This window comes from Pteronotus mesoamericanus, unplaced genomic scaffold (genome assembly GCF_021234165.1).
Source record: "Pteronotus mesoamericanus isolate MK-2021 breed Mesoamerican mustached bat unplaced genomic scaffold, CSHL_Meso_final contig_58, whole genome shotgun sequence".
Lineage (NCBI taxonomy): Eukaryota > Metazoa > Chordata > Mammalia > Chiroptera > Mormoopidae > Pteronotus > Pteronotus mesoamericanus.
Genome location: NW_026555205.1, coordinates 8,625,504 through 8,649,936, shown reverse-complemented (window position 1 = coordinate 8,649,936; position 24,433 = coordinate 8,625,504). Strand labels below are relative to the sequence as shown.

Sequence of the window (24,433 nt, the reverse complement as noted above, 5' to 3'; positions counted from 1 at the left end):
CTGAATTCTCCCAAGTACCGTATGTATATAACTCACAATAAAGTCACTTTCTTAATTCTTTGGTTATAAGCATATATTTACTTATACAAATATATTTATATATTTCTACTATTTTCATATATTCTGTTGTATATAGAAACTCTTCCCCGCGAGCAGGTGGAAGAGAAAGAACACCAGCAATCCAAGGAACGATCAAAATTTGTTTCTAATCATTAACAATAAAAAGTTCCGTTCTCCCGAAGATCCATCCGCTAAAAAATAGTCCCAGCTCAGGTCTATTTGTAATCGACTTGGGTGCTTCCACCAATGAGAAGAAGACTGGGCAGGGAAGAGTAGTATCAACGGAATGTGCAAGTGAACGAATAGAAAAGCTTCCCAGATGCATTCACAATGTTCAGTCACCTAGTCTAGGAGATTCCCTCCTCCAAATAACTGAGCGTCACTCCCGCGCAGGTTGTTGGTGCAGTCTAAAACCGTGGCGGAGTGATCCTCTAATTGGGGCTGGTGGGCAGGGGGCCGGTGCAGAGGAAAGTAGATCTGTGGGGTTTGCGAGAGAAAGTTTGCAAGTCTGGACAGAAAAGTGCTCTTGGGAAACCGACTTTGGAGGGGGAAGGGAGGAGAGAAGAATTGCTGCTGCTGCTTTTTTTCTCTGTCCAGTCTAAAAAAGGTCTCCTCACCCAAGCCGACCTGCAAAAGTGGCGAACCCTCGCTGTACTTCTCCGGCTCTATCTCTCGCCCAATAAACCCCTCAGGATCATGTCAGTTGGTCAGAGCCAGTCAGGGATTTCGTGTGGATGCTGAAAGAGCTGCGGCAGCATGAGACTGAAACTGCGTGGCGTCAGCCTGGTTGCAGGCTTGTTCTTACTGGCCCTGAATCTTTGGAGGCACCCAGCAGAGGCTGCGGTAAGTCCTTCTACTTCCACCCCACGCCCACCCCATCACCTCGCTCTCACGCCGAAATCATTTTTTTGTCCCTTTCCCTTCCTTCATCTTAGGCCTTGGCTAGGGAATTCAAACCTGTCTTCACTTGTTTAGGAAGAAACATTTCAATTTAACGCTGGTAACTCAAGCCTTAAGTCCAACGGAGAAGTTTAAGTGTTTAAAAATAGGGCTACTTGCTTTCCTGCAGCTAGCTACTCTGGGGACAAGAGCAGAGCCTGTGGCGGGGGACTCAAGCTAATAAATCACTAGTCTCTGGTGGGTATTTAAAACGTTTCCTCCCCACCCTCTGCCCTCGGGTGTTTCCCTGCCTGCCTGTCTGCCGACTAACCTTTTCACTATTAGTACCCAACGTGCTCACTTATACTTTGTCTAGTTTGATATTTTGGCTTTTCTAATTTCGACCTTCCACCAAAATGCTAAAGGCACCCATGAAATTCTTTCATTTTCCCCTTAAGCAGCTTGAGCCTGCCTTCTCCTTTGGTCAGTAAAGCCTCTCTTAAGAGACTGCATTCCCCTGTTGCCATCCTTGTTGCGAATGCTTAGGTACAGAAGAATAAAGAGGATGGCTTCAAGCTTCAGGTCTTCGGCGTATTTTTTAAAAGTTCTAGTTTTGTTTGTTGTTTACTTTTTAAAAAACTTACTAAGGCACCTGAACAGGTTGGAAAATTTACCATCATTTGTTTAAAGAAAAATAGTTATATTTTTTCAAGGGAGAATAAGTGTTCTGATTTAAAGGAGAGTGGAGGAGGATGCACTTGTGAAATGACAGAGCAAAAATTTCCACTCTTCCAGGAATGTAGAATTAAATCCTCAATGTATCTCCTACGCAGGTTCCCGGGTAGTCTTACCCACTATTCTTCTCAGATGAGAGGCAGATGTAAAGGAATGAATGGCTTTGTCAGAGAAAATGTTCTCCACCTAAAGCCCATCATCCTTAGTTTCACTTAACCTCTAATGAGTTTAGAAAGGAAAATATCTGTAAGAATATTAGAAAGTAAATATCTCGGTAAGAATATTCAAGAAACTAATAAGACTGATTGCCTGGGGAAGAGGAAGTGGATGGTTTAGGAATAAAAGTTTGAAGAAAAAAATAATTAAGTATGCATCAAATTATTTCAGAGTTATATTTGGGTGATCATAATAGCTGATTTTAAAAACACTTCAGTATGAGATCATGGTTTAGGCCTTTACATGGTTGAGTGACTTTCAATTCTTTATATGATATAGTTTATCTGGGTCCACTTTTACGTTAGCTGCCTAGCTTCTCTATGCACTCAGAATGCCACAGATTACATTGTCCTCCTTCTGTCTTCCAGAAAGTATGTACTCAAGGTATGAAAGATAACTTTTATAGTATTCTACGCACACCATATACGATAGTACATCTGCTGAAAAGCCAGGCATATAAAATGTTTTTAATTACACTTGCCATAATTTTTCTTCCAACAAAGTAGATAGATGACTTAAAATTGTTTTTTTGATTTAGAGCATCTTAATGGGGTAAGGTTTAGTCACTCAATAGCCCTGCAGACTCTTAGATATAACTACACTTACGTTGTTGAAAATTGTTACTTCTAAAAACATCTAGGTGCTTACTGCTTATGGCATTTGGCCCAGCAGCAAAGATTTCATAGATATTTGATTAAATATTTCAGTTTTTTTCTTTTGACATTGCTATTAATAAATGGGCACCAGATACCAATCATACAGTTTATGTACAATACTATACATCAATTTATATTAAAAAATTGTATTAAAATATGATTTATTTTTATGGTTGACAAAACTTGGGAGCAAGCCTATTTTCTTGGAACCTTAAAAAATTAAGTGTTCATGAGGAAATTACAGAAGACAGCATGTAGGTATTTTTTCCTTTTTTCTCCTATATAATTTTTTACAGAACATTTTATATTACATTTCTATAACGTTAGGATATTGTGCCTTTAATAAAAGCAGGGGTTTGTTTTTTCTGCTTCATACATCAATATCATACTTAGATGAATGTTCTAATCATCTCAAAGATATGAATGGTATCTGCTCTCCATACTAGTGCTGGGGATATTGGTGACTCTCTCCAGAGTAAACTGGATGATAGTAGGGCTGGTTGTTGACTGAAGTAGTCTAGTATTGGGACTTTTATATCAAGAAGAGCAGTGGTACTTAAATTGCTTTAATTTTTCACAGTTAAGTGATTTCTTTATCTCTGAAGTCATGCCAAATTGGGATGTCACAAATATGTAGAATTTTTTTTTTTAGGTAGAATGTGTATTAGGTGGCATAAAGTGACCCACATGCCAACAGGTTAGCAGTAAGAGAAGAAGGCAGCTTTAGGTTGGAAAAGTCATTTCCAGTGATAGAAATAACATATTTTTTAAAGATAATTATACCTGTACTGACACTTCCAGTAGGGTATGCACTCCTATTTTGTGGATATGGCATGTAAAATTACACTACTCTTACTATTCAAATGTTAGTAAGTTTTTTTGTGTGTATGTGTGTGTTCAGTAGAGCAGATAGTTTTCTCTAATTTAAATGTACTGTTCTCTTTTGATCAGAGGCAACAACTCATTCAAGGCTATAGTGTGGTTCCCAGCCAAGGAATAATTTTTCCTCTATGAAGTATACTGCTCCATAGGAAGAATTTGTCAATATTCCTATAACTTACTTTTTTGAGTGCTTACTACATGCCAGGCACTGTGCTAATATGGTGATATACATGATCATATTTAATTTTCACCAAAAAACCTATGAGGTGCATACCATTAATATTTCCACTATACAGATCACAGAGGTTAAGTAACTTGCTGAAAATCACATAGTTCATATGTTGTGGAGCTGGAAATTTGAATCCAGGCAGTTTGACACCAGTTTCTTTACCCTTAACAACTGTCCTGTACTGTCTGCTTTGTATGTGCTCTATAGAGATTTATTTGCTGTTCAAAGTATTTGAATCTCTTCTACATTTTTGGGTGAGGAGAGCGAGAGACACAGGAGGTGAAAAGGAAATGATAAAATGTTAGGAGAAGCAGCACGGTATAATGGAAAAACTTTGGGCTTAGAATAAAAATATCAGTTTGACCTCTATACACATGTGTTTATATAGCAAGAGAATTGAAGAGCAATGTAGCCCTGGCTGGTGTGGCTCAGTGGATTGAGTACCTGCCTGCAAACCAAAGCGTCGTTGATTTGGTTCCCAGCCACTACATGTGCCTGGGTTGGGGGCCAGGTCCCCAGTGGGGGATGTGTGAGAGGCAACCATGCATTGATATTTCTCTCCCTCCCTTCATTTGTCTAAAAATAAATAAATAAAATCTTTAAAAAAGCAACCTAGAAACAACTTTAATTTGTGGTACATGATTATTTTGAAGAAAGTTTGACTTACTGTTCTTTTCATTAGTCAGTTTCCATAAAAAATTTAAATATACTGAACTTTTCAGGTGTATGTCCATTGTAATGAAACAGGGTATGTTTGCTTAAGGTGTCCAATTCATTTTTGTTGTTTTTACCAACTTACCTACCCCTCATATCCAAGTCTATTCACTCAACTATCTCTATATAGTTTTGTGCATTTATTTACATATGTATCTGTTCGGTGACTATGTAAGAGAGTATACATAATTTGACTTTTGATGTCTGTATATGCAACACATGAAACTACCTTGAGTTAACAGTAATAACTTGGTTAAGATTGTGTCTGCCACGTTTATCCACTATAAAGTCACTTATTTTTCCCTTTGTAATTACAAAATGAACAGAACTTGAGAGACAATGTGAGCAATATTGTGAGAGAACATAAATATCCTGTCTCATCAAACTTTTGCCTCATAATTTTAACATCTATTGAGGATTCTGGCCTGAGTAATTATTATTGTTATATTTGCCAAGTGGTGATTTTGAGTTTTCAACATTTTCTGCATTTTTAATTGAATTTTAAATGTAGCAAATAATTACATTCTCTGCTACTTATTCGGTTACTTATTTATAGTAGTATGAACTTACGGATATTTGTTTTATTCTATGTGTTATAATGACTTATGTTATTTTCACATTTTTTTTTTGCTGAAGTGACCCCATATTTGGCCAATAGAAGCCCCTTTCAGTTGGCTCCTGTATCCTTTCAGTGTGTCTCCATTTTATTTTGAGGATTTCCTTAAATTCTGGCACCACAAGAGGTTCCAGGATCAACTTCTACTTTCCCTGCCTCAGCCCTGGAATCAGCCATTTCTCTTAGGAATGCTAGTTCTTTTCATTGGGTATTGGTATTTAGAGATCAGGGTCTGGATGCTTTGCATGCTCATTGCTGCTAGGGTGTCATTGCTTTTAGGCCTTTTCAGCAGACAAATCTAGGAAATATATGTATATATGTAGACAGATAGATACCCACTTCTATATCTATTTTTTTAAATTTCTCTTTATATGTGTTATATGTGTTTATATGTGCATATGTTAAAAACATGAATTTGTACTGATATCTCTGATTCTAGTTCCAGACCACAAAATAAATATACATCTGTGATGTCATGGGAACTCAACTGATTTCTGGTATTTCTCTCCTCAGACATGTTTTGTGGGCTTTGTAGAGGTCTCATACAGAGCCTTTAAGAGCTGGGCCTCTGGAGTTAGATCTGCAGTTTGACTGGTAGATGTGTGACCTTTAGCCAAGTAGTAATCTCTGAACCTTAATTTCTACATAGGCAGAAAGCGACCAGTTGTACATACCTGACAGATTCATTTGAGGATAAAATGAGAAAAGGTATATAAAGCATTTAGAATAGTACTTGGCACATAGTAAATGCTCAATAAATTTTAGATTTCATTATTGCCATTACAAACTCTTTATTGACTTGCCATTTGTTGTCGTGTTAACTCTCAAATTCTCTGCCTGATATTCAAGGCCTGTCATGATCTTTTCTTTCATGTAACCTCATTTTCATGACATTTTACAATACACTTAATTCTAACCTAGATGAGCTTTCCTATAATCCTTTGAGCACTGTGTACATATTTTGGCTCTCCATCTTGATTAGAATCATATGGATTCAAATCTCTGCCCAATTTCAGTGTAGTGTTTGTATTCTTTCAGCAGATATTCCACAACTCATAAGAACTATAAACTTACGTTGCTCATGAATATGCACTGTCAACAAAATTATTTTGTGCTAGACACAGTGGATACAACTGAATAAGATGGACTGGGTCCCTGCCTTCATGGAGTTTACATGCTAGTAAGAATATATAAATAGTGAAAGTTTTTCTGTGAAAGTTTTTACTATTATCTCAATTGCTGATTTACCCTTCTTTGAACATTTGCAATATTTAGCCTCTTCCCATCTAGTATCTAAGTGCATTTGGTCCTAAAAGCATTTTGTTTCATGAGATTTCATCTGTTCTCCCTATAATAGATTCTTTGAGGACAGGAACTGTATATTTGTTTATTTATTCAACTATTTACATGTTGCTTTTGTCTGATAACAAAAGTAATACATGCTCAGTGTTGGAAACTTTGAAGATATAGAAAATTATAAAGAGGAATATAATCTGTCTACAATGCTGCCAACTGCATAGGAATACCTCTATTACTGTTCTGATGATTTTCCGTCTTATGTATCTAATCTTCTTTAAAAATAAAATGGTGACATTACTAGTGATGTTAACCTAGACCACTTGGTTATGGTAGTGTCTGCAAGATTTCTCAACAATAAACTTACTATTTTTCCCATTCAATAAAAGAGAGTCATCTTTATAGATTCTTTAGTGAAGTGTATATTCAAATCTTTTGCACATTTTTAAAGATCAGGTTATTTGTTTTCTTATTACTTAGTTTTAAGAGTTCTTTATGTATTCTCTATACAAAACCTTTATCAGATACATGATTTGAATATATATTTTGCAAGACTATGGCTTATCTTTTCATTCTCTTAAGGATCTCTTTTGTAAACCAACTTTTTAATTTGATAAATTTCAATTTCTTTCTTTTATGGATATGCTTTGGGTATTATCATATTTTGTCAAACCCAAGATGAGTCAATTTTTCTCCAATGTTTTCTCTTTTTTTAATTTATAAATCATGTTTATTCTATTACAGATATAATAATCTGTATTGTTCTCAGTTTGTCCCCCTTTATGTCCCACTACCCATCCCAACCCACCCCCCACTCCCACAGTCAATTCCCACTCTGTTGTCCATGTCAATGGATCATTCATACATGTTCTTTGTCTAGTCCCTTCTCCTCCTTTCCCACCATTGTCCTCTTTCCCCCTCCCCTCTGGTCATTTTCAGTCTGCTCCATGTTTCCATGCCTGTGGTTTATTTTGTTAGTTTATTTTGTTGAATAGAGTCCACTTATAGGTGAGATCATATAGTAATTGTCTTTCATCAACTGGCTTATTTCACTTAGCTTAATATTCTCTACTCCATCCATGCTGTCGCAAAAGGTAGGAGTTCCATCTCTCTCTCTTTCTTTCTTAAATGTAGATTGATTTTATTTATTTTTTAAATGTCAAAGTTAATTATAAAATATTTTAAAACTTTAAATTCATTACAAAGTCTCAGCAGTTAAAACAACATGACACCAGCACAGAAATAATCAAGTAGATCAATGAAATACAATGAACATTCTAGAGACAAATGTATATATCTGATTAAAGGGACTGTATCGTACTCCTTACCAGCTGGATTGTGCTAACGCTGATTGTTCTGTCTCCAAGGTTACAAGGCTCCTCTCTCACTATTGTTCAGTTGTTTGTTCCAGTTGATTACTCCACAGTTTAGTTGTAATTCGATAATGGTTCTGGGGGGAGGTCAGTGTGACTTCCACTCAGTCCTTCGCCATCTTGATTCATCCAGTGTTTTCTTCTAGAAGTTTTATAGTTTCAGGTTTTACATTTAGATCCAAAATTCATTTTAAATTAACTTTTGTATAGGTATGAGATATGTATCTAAGTTGTTTTTTTTTAAATGGACATCCAATTGTTTCAGTGCCATTTGTTGAAAAGAATTCTTTCTACATTGAATTATCTTTTACAACTTTATAAAAAATGCATTCATTATATTTGTGCGAGTCTATTTATGGACTTTCTTTATGTTGTTTTGATCTGTGCTCTGTCTTTTCACTAATACCACCTTGTTTTGATTACTGTTGCTTTATAATAAGTGGTAAAATCAGCTACTATTAGTTTTTTAATTTTTAAAAAAATGTACAGAATTGTTTTGTCTATTCTAGTTTCTTTTTTCCATATAAATTTCAGAAACAGCTTGTTGAGATCAGCAAAGAAGCACACAGCTAGGCCTTTTTTTTTTTTAATCAAATCTGACAATCTCTGTCTTTTAATTAGCATTTAGACCATTCACATGTAAAATACATTAAAATTTACCTTCTAACTGAAAAAAAAAACTAAAATAAAGAGTAATTGGTTAAAATAAAAAGTTAGGAGTAGTCTACATATAGTTTTATATCTTAGTGAATCATTTTTTCATGTTATTACAATTATTGATTTTATAATATTTTAAAATGATTCTATATAATTTATATTTATACACCCCACATTAATTTTGTAATATATTTTTAAATTTCAGTTTTTATGCTGTGAACAATATTTATTCCATATATAGTATTATTTTATTAGTACTTCCTTCTTCGGGAATTAAGTGGGTTAAAGGCCCTCAGTATTTTTAATCTTTGGTATGTGCAATGGACACTGTCATTTAGAAAGGCTATATCAGCAGGCAGAGTATGATAGCTATTTTTTTTAGTGGTTACTTGTTATATCCTGCTAGGTAGATAATACTATTCCCATTTTTATGTATAAGGAATTTGAGGCTTACAGTATATTTAATAATTTGCCCAAGGTCACACAGTTAATAAATGACCGCTCTGGAACCTGCTCATGAGATTTTCCTGTCTGTATTTTATACATGACAGATAATACAGAAAAATAAAGTTCATGTTTAAAAGTTGAATAATTCCCACTGCCCTTTCCATTACCCCTTCCTGTGACTTGTCACTTGACTTTATTCTAAAGATAGGCTCACTACCAGACCATCCTTTAATAACTTTATTGTAATTGCTGTGCTATTCATCCTCAAGGCCCTATAATTTAATTTTGTGAATGATGTGTCTCCCTACATTCTCCTCTGGACACAATCTGGAGCCTGCTCTCCATCAGTACCGACCCACTTTTGCCTCTTGCTAGCTATAGCAATGATATAACACACTCCAAATCCACTGAAATCCCCTGCCCCTGAAGAGAGTTTTGGAATGCATCTGAAATGGGAGCTCCTTTTGCCCACCCTCCCCATCCCCTTCACCAGTCCTTACCACATGGTTGCTTATAAGGTTTACATTTAAATGGCTGTCTTTTCCTTGTGCTATCCCTTGCTTTCATCTCTTCCTTAGAGATACTTCAGAACCTTCCCCTCATTAATTGCAAATCTATTTTTCCCTCTTTGGAGTGATACTATTCCTCTTCCCAGCTCCTTTTATTCAACTTAGTTTTATTTTTGTTTTATTTATTTTTACTTTATTATATGTTTCCATTGCTATTTATCGCCTCCCCGCATACCTTCTTCCACCTTCACCCACCCCTCCGCCATCTTCTTAAGAAACAAACTTGTTTCTTCTAAAAGCTAAAAACTGCTTTTTGACCCAGTGATTCCACTGCTGGACTATACCCTGATAATCCTGAAACACCAATTGAAAAGAACCTATGCACCCCAATGTTCATAGCAGCACAATTTACAATAGCCGTGTGCTGGAAACAGCCTAAGTGCCCATCAGTAAATGAGTAGATCAAAAAACTATGGTACATTTACACAGTGGAATACTACACAGAAGAGAGAGAGAGAGAGAGAGAGAGAGAGAGAGAGAGAGAGAGAGAGAGAAGGACAGAAAGAAAAAGAAAGAAAGAGCTACTACCCTTTGTGACAGCATGGATGGAACTGGAGAGCATTATGCTAAGTGAAATAAGCCAGGCAGTGAAAGACAAATACTATATGATCTCACCTATAAGTGGAACCTAAACAACAACAAAAAAAGTGAGCAAAATATAAACAGAGACATTGAAATAAAGAATATATTGACAGTGGCCATAGGGGAGGGGAGAGGGGATAACAGGGCAAAGAGGGGGAAGGGTCTAGTCAAGAAACATGTATAAAGGACACATGGACAAAGACAATGGAGGGGGAGATTGAATGTAGAGGGTGAGGGTGTGTAGGGCGGAAGAGGGGAATGAGGGGAATGGGACAAATGTAATTGAACAACAATAAAAAATATAAATAAAGCAAAAAAAGTAAAAAACTTGTAAGTACATATGGAATGAGGGTTTTCCATTCATTTTTTATACTACTACCATAGTACCTGCTCCTATTCTGTTGCTAGTTAAGTGACTCTTGCCTTTATGCCAGCATTGTATGTGCAATTAAAATGTATTCCTCCACAAAAATCACAAAGTGTTACACATTATGGCTTTTCCAGGTGGAATTTGAACAGCTGAACTTTTAAGCTTTTGAAAGATAGGGATCTTTTCTTGTCAAATTACCTTCCAGAGTGGTTTTACCAATTATATTCCTATTGGTAGTGTATAAGGGCGCCTATGAGACAGTCTTAATGATTTTTTTTTCTATGTAGTACAATTACTATGGAATTGATGCTCAATTGATTGCCAGTTGGTTGGCTGATTTGGTCTTATCCTCTAATGATTTTTCTTTTTCAAATGTAATCATTCCATCATTTCATCCCCTCTGGCAATATCAACAGTGGGACAGAACTAATTTTTGAAAATACATTCTCTCTAATTAACACTATAAATGAACCACCCAGCCACCTAACTAAATCTTCATTACAAAGATTTGTTTTCAATACCAGTAATTCTTGAGGATTTTGAGCAGGTAGCTTTAGTATAATCTTTAGTACATAGGCTCCTTTCATTTTAACAAACCAGACTCTCATTTTATGGATCAGTGCTTGAGTTTATTTACCTTCATAATCCATCTAGGTCCAATTGCCCTTTGTTTCTTTAGCAGCTTCTGCTGGTCTTTAAGCAAAAGTGTAGTCTATGATGGTCCCTGCTACGTTATTGAAATGGGAACCTTAAATCTGCTTTCTGCTAATGAAAGACAACCAAAGACAAATGCTATAAAAGAAACAGGCTTTTGCTAAATTCAATTTTAACTTATTTTTTTATCTAACTGAATCTGACTGTAAACATCAGATTTACTTGTTAAATTGTAGAGAGAGACTTAAGCACCATTTATGAGCAAGTGCTAGTCAGGTTAAGGAACTGGTTTTATGACAGTAAATACGAAACTAGGACTTTTAAGAAATTTTGTTGGCATTCGTATCATCTTATAATTAAGTAAAATAACACTCTTTCTATATGTTATTAGAACTAGCCAATTTGCTTCCAGAATTTCTTGTAGTAGATATGACATTAATAGAATTTGAAGAAGATACTGGAACTTGGGGTGGCTGAGTGGAATGGTGTTAAGAGTGGGATACTAGTGAAAAATTGTTTAGTGTATTCTGTATTTTGAGCTCTCCAGGACTTTGCATGGGTCATTCTATTTCCATAATCATAATTTAACTTATTGTTAAATTATGGTAAAACATTTCTGTATATGAAAGATAGACATAATAGTGCTTTCTCATATCAGATAGATTATTTTCTGTTGCAAGTGGTAGAAAACACTAATTCAGCTGTCTCAACAATAAAGAAAAATTTTAGCTCACATAACAAAAAGTTTGGAGGTAGAGTATTTCAAAGGTTAATTAATTCCACCAAACAATGACCCAGCTTCTTTCCACTTTCTGCTCTATCGTACTCTGCATATCAGCTTATTCTCTCAGATTAGTGCCCCTCATACTTGCAAGATTGATGCTGCAGTTGCAGGGATCACATGCAGACACCACAATTGTCCAGTATAAGAAGAGTAGGAACTTTTCATTTGTGTTCCCTTTTATCTGCAATGAAAAAACTCCTCAGGAGTCCCACACCTCAACCCTGAAAATACCCCTTACACCTCACTGGTTAGAGTTGTGTTATATGTATATGCTTATACCGATACATGGGCAAGTGGAATGGGACCATAAAGGTAGAGTTAGACCAGTGACTTAACCAACCATCCCCTGACTCCCCAACAAAGCTCATTGCTGCTTGAAACAGTTAGAGGGCAGGGAAATTTGAATAAAATCAAGGTTCTTTTAGGATGGAAGAAATAGTTCCTGCTTTATGGCCTCATGACTTTGTCCTCAGGATCAGTTGAATAAGATTTGTAAGACATTGATATATTTGTCAAATATAGATTTATGACTTCATAGGGAAAGGAATGCTTTGTAGAGTTGCACAAATGAAAGATGTTGACATTTTACATAAACATTTACATAGACCTTATAGACATTTCATAGCTGAAGGGGCATTAGGGATCCTTTATGTCAGTGGTCCTCAATGTGTTGTGTGTGGACCCCTGGGATTCCAGTGATCCTATGAAGAGGAGCATGGCTATTTTAACAATAATATGAAGATTGTTTTGCCTTTCTCACTGTGTTGACACTTGCACTGATGGTGGGCAAAACTGCTAGTGCAGTGTACCCAATTGTCTTAGTACAGGCATATCTTGTTTTATTGCACTTTACAGATGTGTGTGTGTGTGTGTGTGTGTGTGTGTGTGTGTGTGTGTGTGTGAGATACATATATATTTTACAAACTGAAGGCAAATTTCCTCCACCAGAAAAATGTTACAACTTACTTGATTTCAGTAATCTGGAACCAAATCTGCACATCCCCTTCCATCACCGTTTATTTCCCCTGTATCATCTTCTCTCTATTCCCTTTCCCTCTGGTAATACCACCATGCTGTTGTCTATGTCCTTCGTTTTTTTGGGTTTTTTTTTTTTTGCTTAATCTCTTTACCACATCTTTTAAATACTCTCTATGGCAAAACAGAAAATGTACACAAAGCAATTTTATATGCTGATGTAAGATTGTTGTTTCTAGGAAAAGTACATGTGCAGTTGTTTGAGGTGTAGGCTGAATTAGCTGATTTTTGCATGGAAAACATTTTTACTTGAAAGAACAATTGAGACAAACTATGGTTATTCCAACTTGGGTATTTGGCAGGCATTTTCTTGCAAATGAGCAAAATGAGTCTATCACTTCAAGGAAAACTACTGGCAGAATTTGTTGCCAATCAAAAAATTTGAGCTCTTCAAGTAAGAATTCAAATTTTGGAAAACTTGAATCTACCACTGTGAGCTTGACAGCTTCCCAAATCTTAGCTTGTTCTGAGTTTGATAATTATATTAATGTGTATGATTTTTGATATTGTGTAATAAAATGTGTTAACATTTAAAAGTTCTGCAAATTGCCCTAGCTGGTGTGGCTCAGTGGATTGAGTGCCAGCCAGCAAAGCAGAGGGTTGCCGGTTCGATTTCCAGTGTAGAGCACCTGCCTGGGTTGTGGGCCAGGTCCCCAGCAGGGGGTTCGCGATGCAGCCACACATGGATGTTTCTTTCCCTCTTTTTCTCCCTCCTTTCTCCTCTCTAAAAATAAATATAAATAAAAAATCTTTAAAAAATAACAGTTCTGCAAATCTCAGTAAATTAATATTTTCCAAATGACTAGTACATGGTGTTACAAAATTATGCATGGTAAAAGATCCATTCAAAGGCAAGATAGATCAATGAGTTTTAATGTAGTGAATTACAAAAGTTAATTGATAAGGCTTCAGATTTGGTGTTACAACTGAACAAAGAGCCTACCACTTGTATAGCTTTGGTATAGTATCAAAGTGTAGCCACAATTATCTTAAGGCTATTAACGTACTCAGTTTTCCAAATATATAGCTATATTAAGCCAGATTTTCTTTATATATTTCAACCAAAACAATATATTGTAACAGAATGAATGCAGAAGCAGATATAAAGATAAAAAGTAAGACAACCTCTTATATCATAGTTTTCATATAAAAATATATATGTTAATGTGATGAATTCAATGTCATTTTTTAATGGTGAATTTTAGAATTTTATTGTATTTTTTCATTACCATTGTCAGTTTCAAATGAATAAATAATTATTTAAAATATTACTCAGTTTTATTTTATATGGTACATATTGATAGATATAATGCATGTAAACACAAGTTATTGGTGACCTCAATTACTTTTAAGAGAGTGAAACAGTCTTGAGGCCAAAAAGTTTGAAAACCACTCCTTTATAGAGAACAACTTTATCATTGATGAAAGAGGCATTTTTTTAGTTGAAGAGACAGAGATAAAATCTTATTCTAGTCCTCTCACCAGGACACTACATGAATTTAGGGATTGGTGAGCTGATAATATGATTTTGTAATTTTGTTAATCCTAGTAGATGCAGTTAAAATACCAAATAGAAAATGGAGATACTAGATTGTACTTGTATCTTTCCTACCATTTTTCAGTCTAGTTGCCAACTCAGAAACATTATTGATATATGAACCACAGCAGAGGAGAAGAAAACAGTGAGCTAAAATTAGTTATTTTTAAAATTTTTATTGAATTTATTGAGGTGACATTGGTTAATAAGATTATATAGGTTTCTTTTGTGTCTTCTCTAAGAAATCTCAAACTCCAGGGTTACAAAGAATATTTTTTTTTTCTAGAACCTTTATAGTTTCAGAGTTTATCTTTAGGCCCATGTTTTTTTCCATATAACTAGTTGTTTTAGTACCATATATTGAAAAAAAAATTCCTTTTCATTGATTTGCTTTGATGACTTTATTGAAAATCAGTTGAATGTATATATACAGGCCTAGGTCAGAACTCACTAGGCTGTTATGTGGATCTGTTTGTCTATTCTTATGCCAATATCACACTGTCTTAATTATTTTTGTCATTGTAATAACTCTTTAAATGTTGTAGTATAAGTCTTTTAAATTTGTTCTTCTTCAAGATTGCCTCGACTGTTGTCTTGACTACTCCATACAAATTTTAGGTTCACATTATAAGTTTCTACTAAAAACCTTTTGAGATTTTTATAAGGATAGAAATAATTGTATGAATCAATTTAGGAATAATTGAAATCTTAAATTATTGTTTTTTCCAGTACATGAATACAGTACATCTCCCCATTAATTCAGATATTCTTTAATTACTTTCATCATAGAAGTCAGGCACAACATTTGTTCAGTTTTTTTCCTGTGCATATTCTTGTTCATATGGTAAATGGTATTATTTTTAAAATTTTATTTTCAGTTGCTTTTTGCTAAGATACAGACATATAATTCATTTTTATATTGATATTTATATCCTGAGGCATTACTATATTTTTCTTTTTTAGAGTATGAGGTACATATTGTAAAATTCACCCATTTTATGCACAGGTCTATGAGCTTTAAAAGATGCACACATTAATGTAATTATAGTCTATAATCAAGAGACAAAACAGTGATACTGAATTATTAATTAGATCTAGTAGTTACTTTGTATTTTCCATGTGCATAATCATATCATCTGCAAATAAAGAGAGTTATATTTTTTATATTTCTCCCTTTCCAGTATGTATGCCTTACTGTACTGGCTAAGACCTCCAGTACAAGTTTTATAGAAGTAGTAAGAGAAGACATCCATTTTTTGCAGGGAAGATGTTCATTATTTCACTCTTGTGCTCGACTTACTTTTTCCTTAGTTACAGATTGGAGGTCCCTTTCCATTTCTATTTGCTGAGACTTTTTAAAAGTGTTAAAATTTCATAAAAAATAATTTGCACCTATTTAAACAATCATAGTCTCAGGGCCATAGCTGAGCTGCTAGGTGTCTGAGTAGCTATTAAAACAATTCAAAATGAAAGTAGCAGTCATATTTTTAATTGCTTACTGTGACTGTACAAGCAAAAGGTTAAACCAGGATAAGTGCCAACTCTCCCTCCCATTTACATTTTTCTCCATGCAGTGACTCCAGATCAGCAGTTAAGTACAGGCTTGGGGTCAAGTTTTGTCACTGAAGGTACCACAAACAAAAATCTTGAGATTTATGGACCTAGGGGCCTCAGGGAAAAAGGAGAGAAAGACTAGGAGTGGAAAAGTACTGAGTACTGAGTCAGAATGGAGAAAAGCATTTTCAAAATTTTCCCTCACTTCCTCTTCTATGAACCTGAATAAATCATTGTCTGGACATATGCTTTCATTTTTCTTGGGTAAATACAAATAAATTGAATTTCTGGGTTGTATCAAAGTCTATTTTTAACTTTACAGGAAACTGTTAAATTGTTTTCCAAAGTGGTTTTACCACTGTAGATTCCACAAATGGATATACATTCTAGCTGCTCCTCATCCCTGCCTGCATTTGCTATCATTACTCTTATTAATTTTACTGTCTAAGTATTCCTACCTCCTTGTAGTTTTCTTATAGTTATCTTTTTATTTATGCCCTGACATTTACTATCTTTGGTGTACTGTTCTATGAGTTTTGATAAAAGCATACAATCTTGTAACCACTGCCATTATCATGATTCAGAACAATTCCATCACCTCAAAATATTTCCTCATTCTTCCCTTTGTAATTAGCCCCTCCACTTATCCACAGTTTCTGGAAACCACACATTTATTTTCTGTTCCTATGATTTTACCTTTTAAAAATAATGTCATATAGATAAGATCATCCATTATGTAACCTTTTTAAAAATTTTAATTTTATTACTATATTTTGGAACAGCTCACATTTAATACCACTTTTTATATTAGTTTCCAGTATACAGCATAGTGGTTAGACAATCATATAATTTACAAAGTACCCCCTCGCACTGATAATTCCAGTACTAACCTAGCACTATATATAGTCATTACAATATTATTGACGATACAAAGTCTGTCCTGAAAAAGTCCAGCCATTCTTAATATAATTAGAACTGTCAAAATGAGCCAGTAGAGTAACAAATTTGCATCAAATTTTGTGTTAAGTCCTCCGTGGAAACTGTTTGGATGATTGAGATGGCTACAGCTATGAGCAGCTGGTGATTGGCAGCTTCATCATGATAGCATGCCCACTCATCCATCACATCTGGTGCAGAGTTTTTTTGAAAAACATCAAATCATCCAGGTAACTCAGCCCCTCTACAGCACAGATTTGGCACCCTGCAACTTCTGGAATTTCCATTTCTTTTTTTGGCTTTTCCTAAAACTAAAATCAGCTTTGAAAGGGAAGAGATTTCAGACTGCCAGTGAGATTCAGGAAAATACAATGGAGCAGCTGATGGTGATTGCGAGAACTATGCGAGGTCCCAAGGTGCCTACTTTCAAGGGGATGGAGGTGTCATTGTCCTATATATAATGGTTCTTGTATCTTCGAAAATAAATGTGTCTGTTTCATAGCACATGGCTGGATACTTTCTGGACAGACATGGCATGTTATGCTATAAACTTTTGAGCTTAGCTTTTTTCTCTCTTAAGGTAAAACATTTGAAATTTATCCATGTTCTGTAAATCAGTAGGCCATTTATTTTAATTTTAATTAATTAATATCCAAGAGAAACAGGGATTGGTTGTCGCTGTACCTGTCCTGACTGATGGGGGATTGAACCTACAACCTAGGTATGTGCCCTGGCTGGGAATCAAACTTACAACCTTTTGGTGTACAGGACAATGCTCCAACAAACTGAGCCTTTCAGCCAGGGCACACTATTTCTTTTTTAATGTTTTGGTGTTTTCTAATATTTAAGTGATAAAAGCTCTATATGTTCTGGACATAGCATTTTTTTAAAAGTATATTTCATTGGTTATGCTATTACAGTTATCCTATTTTGTTTCCACCCTTTATCCCTCTGCACCCTGCAAACCCCCCCACCAGCATTCCCCCGCCTTAGTTCATGTCCATGTACTTGTAAGTTCTTTGGCTTCTCCATTTCCTATACAGATTCTTAACCACCCCATGTCTTTTTGTGCCTACCATTTATGCTTACTCCCTGTACCTTTTCCCCCATTCTCCCTCCTCCCACTCCCTGCTAATAACCCTTCATGTGATCTCCATTTCTGTAATTCTGTTCCTGTTCTAGCTGTTTGCTTAGTTTGTTTTTGTTTTGGTGTTTAGGTTCAGTTGTTGATAATTGTGAGTTTACTTTCATTTTACTGTTCATAGATTTGGTCTTCTGTTTCTTAGATGTAGGTCCTTGCCTTTCATGACTTTGAATACTTCATTTTTTTATTGTTGTTTTTCAAGTACAGTTCTCTCTGTTTTCCTCGCACCAGTCTCCCCTTCCCCACTCACCCCTACCCCCCACTTTGACTTTGTCCATAGGCCCTTTATACGTGTTCCTTTATGACCCTTCCCCTTATTCCCTTCTATCCCCCATTATCTTCTTTCCCCCTTCCCTCTGGTTACTGTCAGTTTGTCCTTTATTTCAATATCTCTGGTTATATCTCACTTGCTTGCTTGTTTTGTTGTTAAAGTTCCACTTGTAGGTGAGATCACATGGTATTTGTCTTTCAGCATCTGAACTGCCTTTTGACCTGGTGATTCCACTGCTGGGATTAAAACCTAAGAATCCTGAAACACTAATTCAAAAGAACCTATGCAACCTAATGTTCATAGCAGCATTATTTACAGTAGCCAAGGGCTGGAAGCAACCTAAGTGCCCATCAGTAAATGAGTGGATCAAAAATCTGGGACATTTACACAATGGAATACTACACAGCAGAAAGAAGGAGCTCTCCTACCCTTCGCGAGAGCATGGATGGAACTGGGGAGCATCATGACTTTGAATACTACTTTCCAGCCCCTTCTTGTCTGTAAGATTTCTGTTGAGAAGTCAGCTGATAGTCTTATGGGAACTCATTTGTATGTAACTGTCTTCCTTTCTCTTGCTGTTTTTAAGATTATCTCCTCATCTGTAATCTTGGGTAACTTAACTATGATGTGTCTTGGTGTGTTCCTTCTTGGGTCCAATTTCTTTGGTAATCTCTGAGCTACCTTCACCAGATTGGGAAAGTTCTCCTTAACTATTTTTTCAAATAAGTTTTCAATTTCTTGCTCTTCCTCTTCTACTTCTGGCACCCCTATGATTCAGATGTTGGAACGTTTAAAATTGTCCCGGAGGTTCCTAAACCTCTCTTCATTTTTTAAATTTTTTTTTTTTTGCTTCATTCTGTTCCAGTTGAATGTTTATTTCTTCCTTCTGTTCCAAATTGTTGATTTGAGTCCCAATAACCTTCCTTTTGCTGTTGGTATCCTGTATATTTTTTAAATTAATTAATTTATTTTTTCAAATACATTTGTCTCTGCCTACCCCCAACCATTTTCCCTTGCCCCCTCCCTCCCTCCCTCCTTCCCTCAACTCTTCCTCTTTGGTTTTGTCCATGAGTCCTTGCTATATGTTCCTTGACTTTCCCCTTCCCTTCCTTTTCCCCCGCCCCCCTCCCTCCTTCCCTCTCGTCTCTGTTGTTTTACTTTGTATAGGCTTCACTTCTTCCTCTATTTTGCATCCATAGTCAATCATTTTTGTGAGCATCCTCATTACCAGTGGTTTGAATTCTACATCTGATAGGTTGGCTATCTCCTTGTCACTTTGTTCTTTTTCCAGAGTTTTGATCTGATCCTTTGGGCCATATTTCTTTGTCTCAGTGTATCTGCTACATTGGTACATAAATGTTTTATAGCTATGATCTTCCACTTGGTGGCTTGCCTTTTCACTTTGTTAACTGGTATTTTCAGAGAATGCAAGTTTAATTTTGACACAGTACAGTTTATCAACTTTTTTTTTTCTGGTTATGGCTTTGTGTCCTTTATAAGAAGTCTTTACCCCAAAGTCACTAATATTTCTTTCCAGGTTTGCCTCTAAAATATTTTTTAGTTTTAACTTTCAACCCACTTAGTTGTTTTGTATGTGGTGTTTGGTAAGGATCCTGATTCAATTTTTCCCCCCATGTGTTTAACTAGTTCTAGCACCATTTATTGAAAAGACGATCTGTTCTCCATTGAATTACCTTGGTACCTTTGTTAAAAATCAATTAACTATATATTTGTGGGTATATTTTTGGAGTCTAAAGTCCTCTATTAATCTATATGTCTATATATATGCTAATAACATGCTGCCTTCATTACTGTCCTTTTGTAATAAAGCTTGAAATTAGGTGGTGCTAATTCTCCAAATTTGCTCTTTTTTCCAAAGTTTTGGTCCTCTTTCTCCTTCCTTCTACTCCAACTGCCTTTCCTCCTACTATTCCTATTCCTATTCCTATTCCTCATTCTCATCCTTTTTCTTCTTCTACTTTTCCTCCTTTGCATTTCTATATCAACTGTACAGTCAGATTGTCAATTCATAGAAATAAAACTTCTGGAATTTTTAATGGAATTGTGTTTAATTTGCACATGATTTTGGGGAAAATTTATGTCTTAACAGTACTCAGTATTCTGAGAAATGCACATAGTATATCTTTCTGTTTATTAAGGTTTTTAATTTATCTCAGTAATGTTTTATGCTTTCAGTGTGTAGGTCTTGACATAGTTTGCTAAATTTATCCTTAAATACACATGTGTTTCAATAGTATTATTAATGGTATTGTAGTTTATTTTCTATTTTTAATTATGTGTTGTTAGTATATAGAAATAAAATTGATTTTTTTTCTATTGATTTGTATACTGTGATTTTACTAAATGATTTTACTATTTCTGGTAGCTCTTTTATGGTTTATTTAGAACTATCTACATACATGATTATGTATTCTCTGAATTAAGGTAGATTTACTTCTTCCTTTCTCTTCCGCCCACTACTTTTCTCCCCTTACATTATTGTTAGGACCTTCAGAAGAATGTTTCATATATGTTTGAGACCACAGTTTTGGTAACTTTTCCCAATGTCTGAAAATATTTGTATCGCATATTCTGTACAGTTTTCTGGTCCTTTATGGCAAGAGAGCAAGTCCAGTAGCAATTGTTTCAACATAGCCATTTTTTGTTTTTCCAATAACACTGCTGTGAATATTTTTGAACAAAATTTTGTGTATTTCAGATTATTTCAGAAGACTTACAAAAATAGATATTGTAATCTATATACCTATAACACTATTTACGTAATTATCTATCGATCTATCTATCTTTTATCTACATGCTTATTTAGTTACCTACTGATTCATTCATATATCTAAACGTGTAGTTTAAAAGTTACTTCAGGAGCAGTGGTCATAGTTTCTAGTTCTACTACTTGAGGTCAGCTATCTTTTCAATTAATTAATGGAAAGTAAATTATTTTTTTCTTTCAGTCACTTTTTAAAATATTTTATTTATTCTTAGAAGAAGCGAAGGGAGGGAAAAAGAGCAGGAGAGACATATCAATGTGTGGTTACTTCTTGCATGCCCCCTAGTGAAGACCTGGCCCACAACCCAGGCATGTGCCCTGACTGGGAATTGAACCAGTGGCCCTTTGGTTTGTAGGCTGGCACTCAATCCACTGAGCCACACCAGCCAAGGCTCATTTTTTTATTACTATTCTATTACAGTTGTTCCAGTTTTATCCCCTTTGCCCTCCTCTGCCTATCCCAACCCTTGCTCCCACAATCAATTCCTACACCGTTGTCCATGTCCATGGGTCATTCATACATGTTCTTTAACTAGTCCCTTTCCCTTCTTCCCACCATTATCCACCCCACTCTGTTCACTTTCAGTCTATTCAATGTTTCCATGACTATGGTTTTATTTTGCTTGTTAGTTTATTTTATTCATTTAATTCCTCTTAGAGGTGAGATCATTTGGTATTTGTGTAAGCAATCTACCTTCAGGCTAGATGAAGAAGAGGACCAAATCAATGAGCTGGAAGACAAGAGAGAAGGAAATACCCAGTTAGAGCAACAAATGAGAAAAGACTAAAAAGAACAAGGATACTTTAAGGGAGGTTCGACACAACGTGAAGGGTAACAACATTCGAATCACAGGAATATTATAAGGAGAAGAAATAGAGCAAGAGACAGAAAAACTATTTGAAAAAAAAAAAAGATGAGAGAAAACTTCTCTAACTTGGTGAGGGAAAAAGTCACACAAGTTTAGGAAGCATAGTGGGTCCCAATCAAGATGAATCCAAAGAGGTCTACCCTAAGATACATCAATAAAAAAAATGATAAATTTTAAAGACAAAGAGAAAATCATAAATGCAGTGAGGGAGAAACAGCAAGTAACATACAAGGGAGCTCCAATAAGGCTATCAGCTGATTTCTCAACAGAAATACTACAAGCCAGAAGGGACTGACATGAAATATACCAGGTAATAAAATACAAGGAGCTACAATCAAGAATACTCTTTCCAGCAATGCTCTCATTTAAAATGGAAGGTGATCAACATAATAAAGGTCATATACAATAAACCTACAGCCAACATCATATTCAATGGGCAAAACTAAAAGCTTTACCTCTAAGATCAGAAACAAGACAAAGGTGTCTGCTTTCACCATTTCTATTCAACATAGTATTGGAAGTCCTAGCCACAGTGATCAGGCAAGAAAAAGAAATAAAAGGCATCTAGATTTGAAAGGAGGAAGGAAATATTTCAATATTTGAAGACGACATGATAGTATACATAGAAAACCCTACAGCCCCCACCAAAAACTATTCAACCTAATAAGTGAATCTGGCAAAGTAGTGGTATACAAAGTCAATATTCAGAAATCAAAGACATTTTTGTATACCAACAAACAATGAAATGTCAAAAAAAGAAACTAGGAAACAATCTCATTTAGGATGGGAACAAGAAAAATAAAGTACCTAGGAATGAATTTAACCAAGGATGTAAAATATCTATACTCACAAAACTATAGAACACTTAAGAAATAAATTAAGGAGGATACAAAAAAATGAAAGTATACACTATGTTCATGGATTGGAAGAATTAACATCATTAAAGTGTTCATATTATGCAAATTAAATTACAGATTCAGTGTAATTCCTATTAAAATACCAGTGGCATATTTCACAGATCTAGTGCAAGTATTTGAAAAATTTATATGGAACCAAAAAAGGCCGCGAATACACTTAGCAATCTTGAGAAAGAAGAATAAGGAAGGAGTGATCACAATAACTGATATCGAACTATATTTCAAGGCCACTGTAATCAAAACAGTTAGTAACTGGCATAAGAAGAAACATACAGATCAATGAACAGAATAGAGAGCCCATAAATAAAACCAAGTCTTTATGTTCATTTAGTATTTGACAAAGGGGGGTACAGCATACAATGGAGTAAAAATATCCTCTTCAATAAATGGTATTGGATGTACTGGAACAGTGCATGCAAAAATATGAAACTACCCCTGGCTGATGTGGCTCAGTGGATTGAGTGCCGGCATGCGAACCAAAAAAATGAAACTGGACCACCAACTTATACCATACACCAGAATAAACTCAAAATGCATAAAAGACTTAAATATAAGTCATGATATTATAAAAGTCCTAGAGAAAAGCAGGCCGGAAAATTTCAGATATCCCATGTGACAATATTTTTGCCTATATATCTCCTAAGGCAAAGGAAATAAAGGAAAAAATGGGACTACATAAATCTAAAACGCTTTTTTATAACTAAAGAAACCGTCATAAAAATGAAAAGGGAACCAACCATATAGGACAATATATTTGGGAATGATATATCGATCAAGGGGTTGATCTCCAAAATATATATAGAACTTATATGACTCATCACCAGGAATATGAACAACTCAATTAAAAAGTGGGAAAAGGACCTGAACAGACAATTCTCCCATAAGGACATACAAATGGCCAACAGACATATGAAAAAATGCTCAACATCACTAGCCATCAGAGAGATACAAATTAAAACCACCATGAGATATTTTCTCACACCTGTCAGAATGGCCATCATTAATAAATGAACAGACAAGCGTTGGCAAGGATGCAGAGAAAAGGGAACTAGTGCACTGTTGTGAATGCAGGCTGGTGCAGCCACTCTGGAAAACAGCATGGAATTTCCTCAAAAAACTGAAAATGGAATTGTGTTTTGACTAAAGAATTCCGCTGATAAGAATATTTCCTACAATCTTAAATTTTCAATTCAAAAGTACTTATGCATCCCTATGTTCAGAGCAGCAGTATTTACAATAGCCAAGTGCTAGAAGCAACCTAAATGCCGATCAGAAATGACTGGATCAAAAAACTGTGGTACATTTACACAATGGAATACTATGCAACAGAAAGAAAGAAGGAACTACCTTTTGCGACAGCATGGATGCAACTGGAAAATATTATGCTAAGTACCATAAGCCAGTGGGTGAAACACAAATACCAAATGATCTCACCTCTAAGAGGAATTAAATGAATAAAATAAAAAAGCAAAATAAAACTATAGTCATGGAAACATTGAACAGACTGAAAGTGAACAGAGTGGGGTGGATAATGGTGGGAAGAAGGGAAAGGGACTAGTTAAAGAACATGTATGAATGACCCATGGACATGGACAACGGTGTAGGAATTGATTGTGGGAGCAAGGGTTGGGATAGGCAGAGGAGGGCAAAGGGGATAAAACTGGGA

At 35.3% G+C, this 24,433-nt stretch overlaps 1 protein-coding gene across 1 annotated transcript in view; it reads left to right on the top strand.

The window, feature by feature from the left end:
* Nucleotides 1–612: 612 nt before the first annotated feature.
* Nucleotides 613–24,433, top strand: part of COL4A5 (collagen type IV alpha 5 chain) — a 432,611-nt gene continuing 408,790 nt past the window's right edge. The window contains exon 1 of the mRNA XM_054580374.1: nucleotides 613–903. Within this exon, the coding sequence (XP_054436349.1) occupies nucleotides 817–903 (87 nt within the window). The 5' untranslated portion in view covers nucleotides 613–816. The remainder of the gene's footprint in view (nucleotides 904–24,433) is intronic.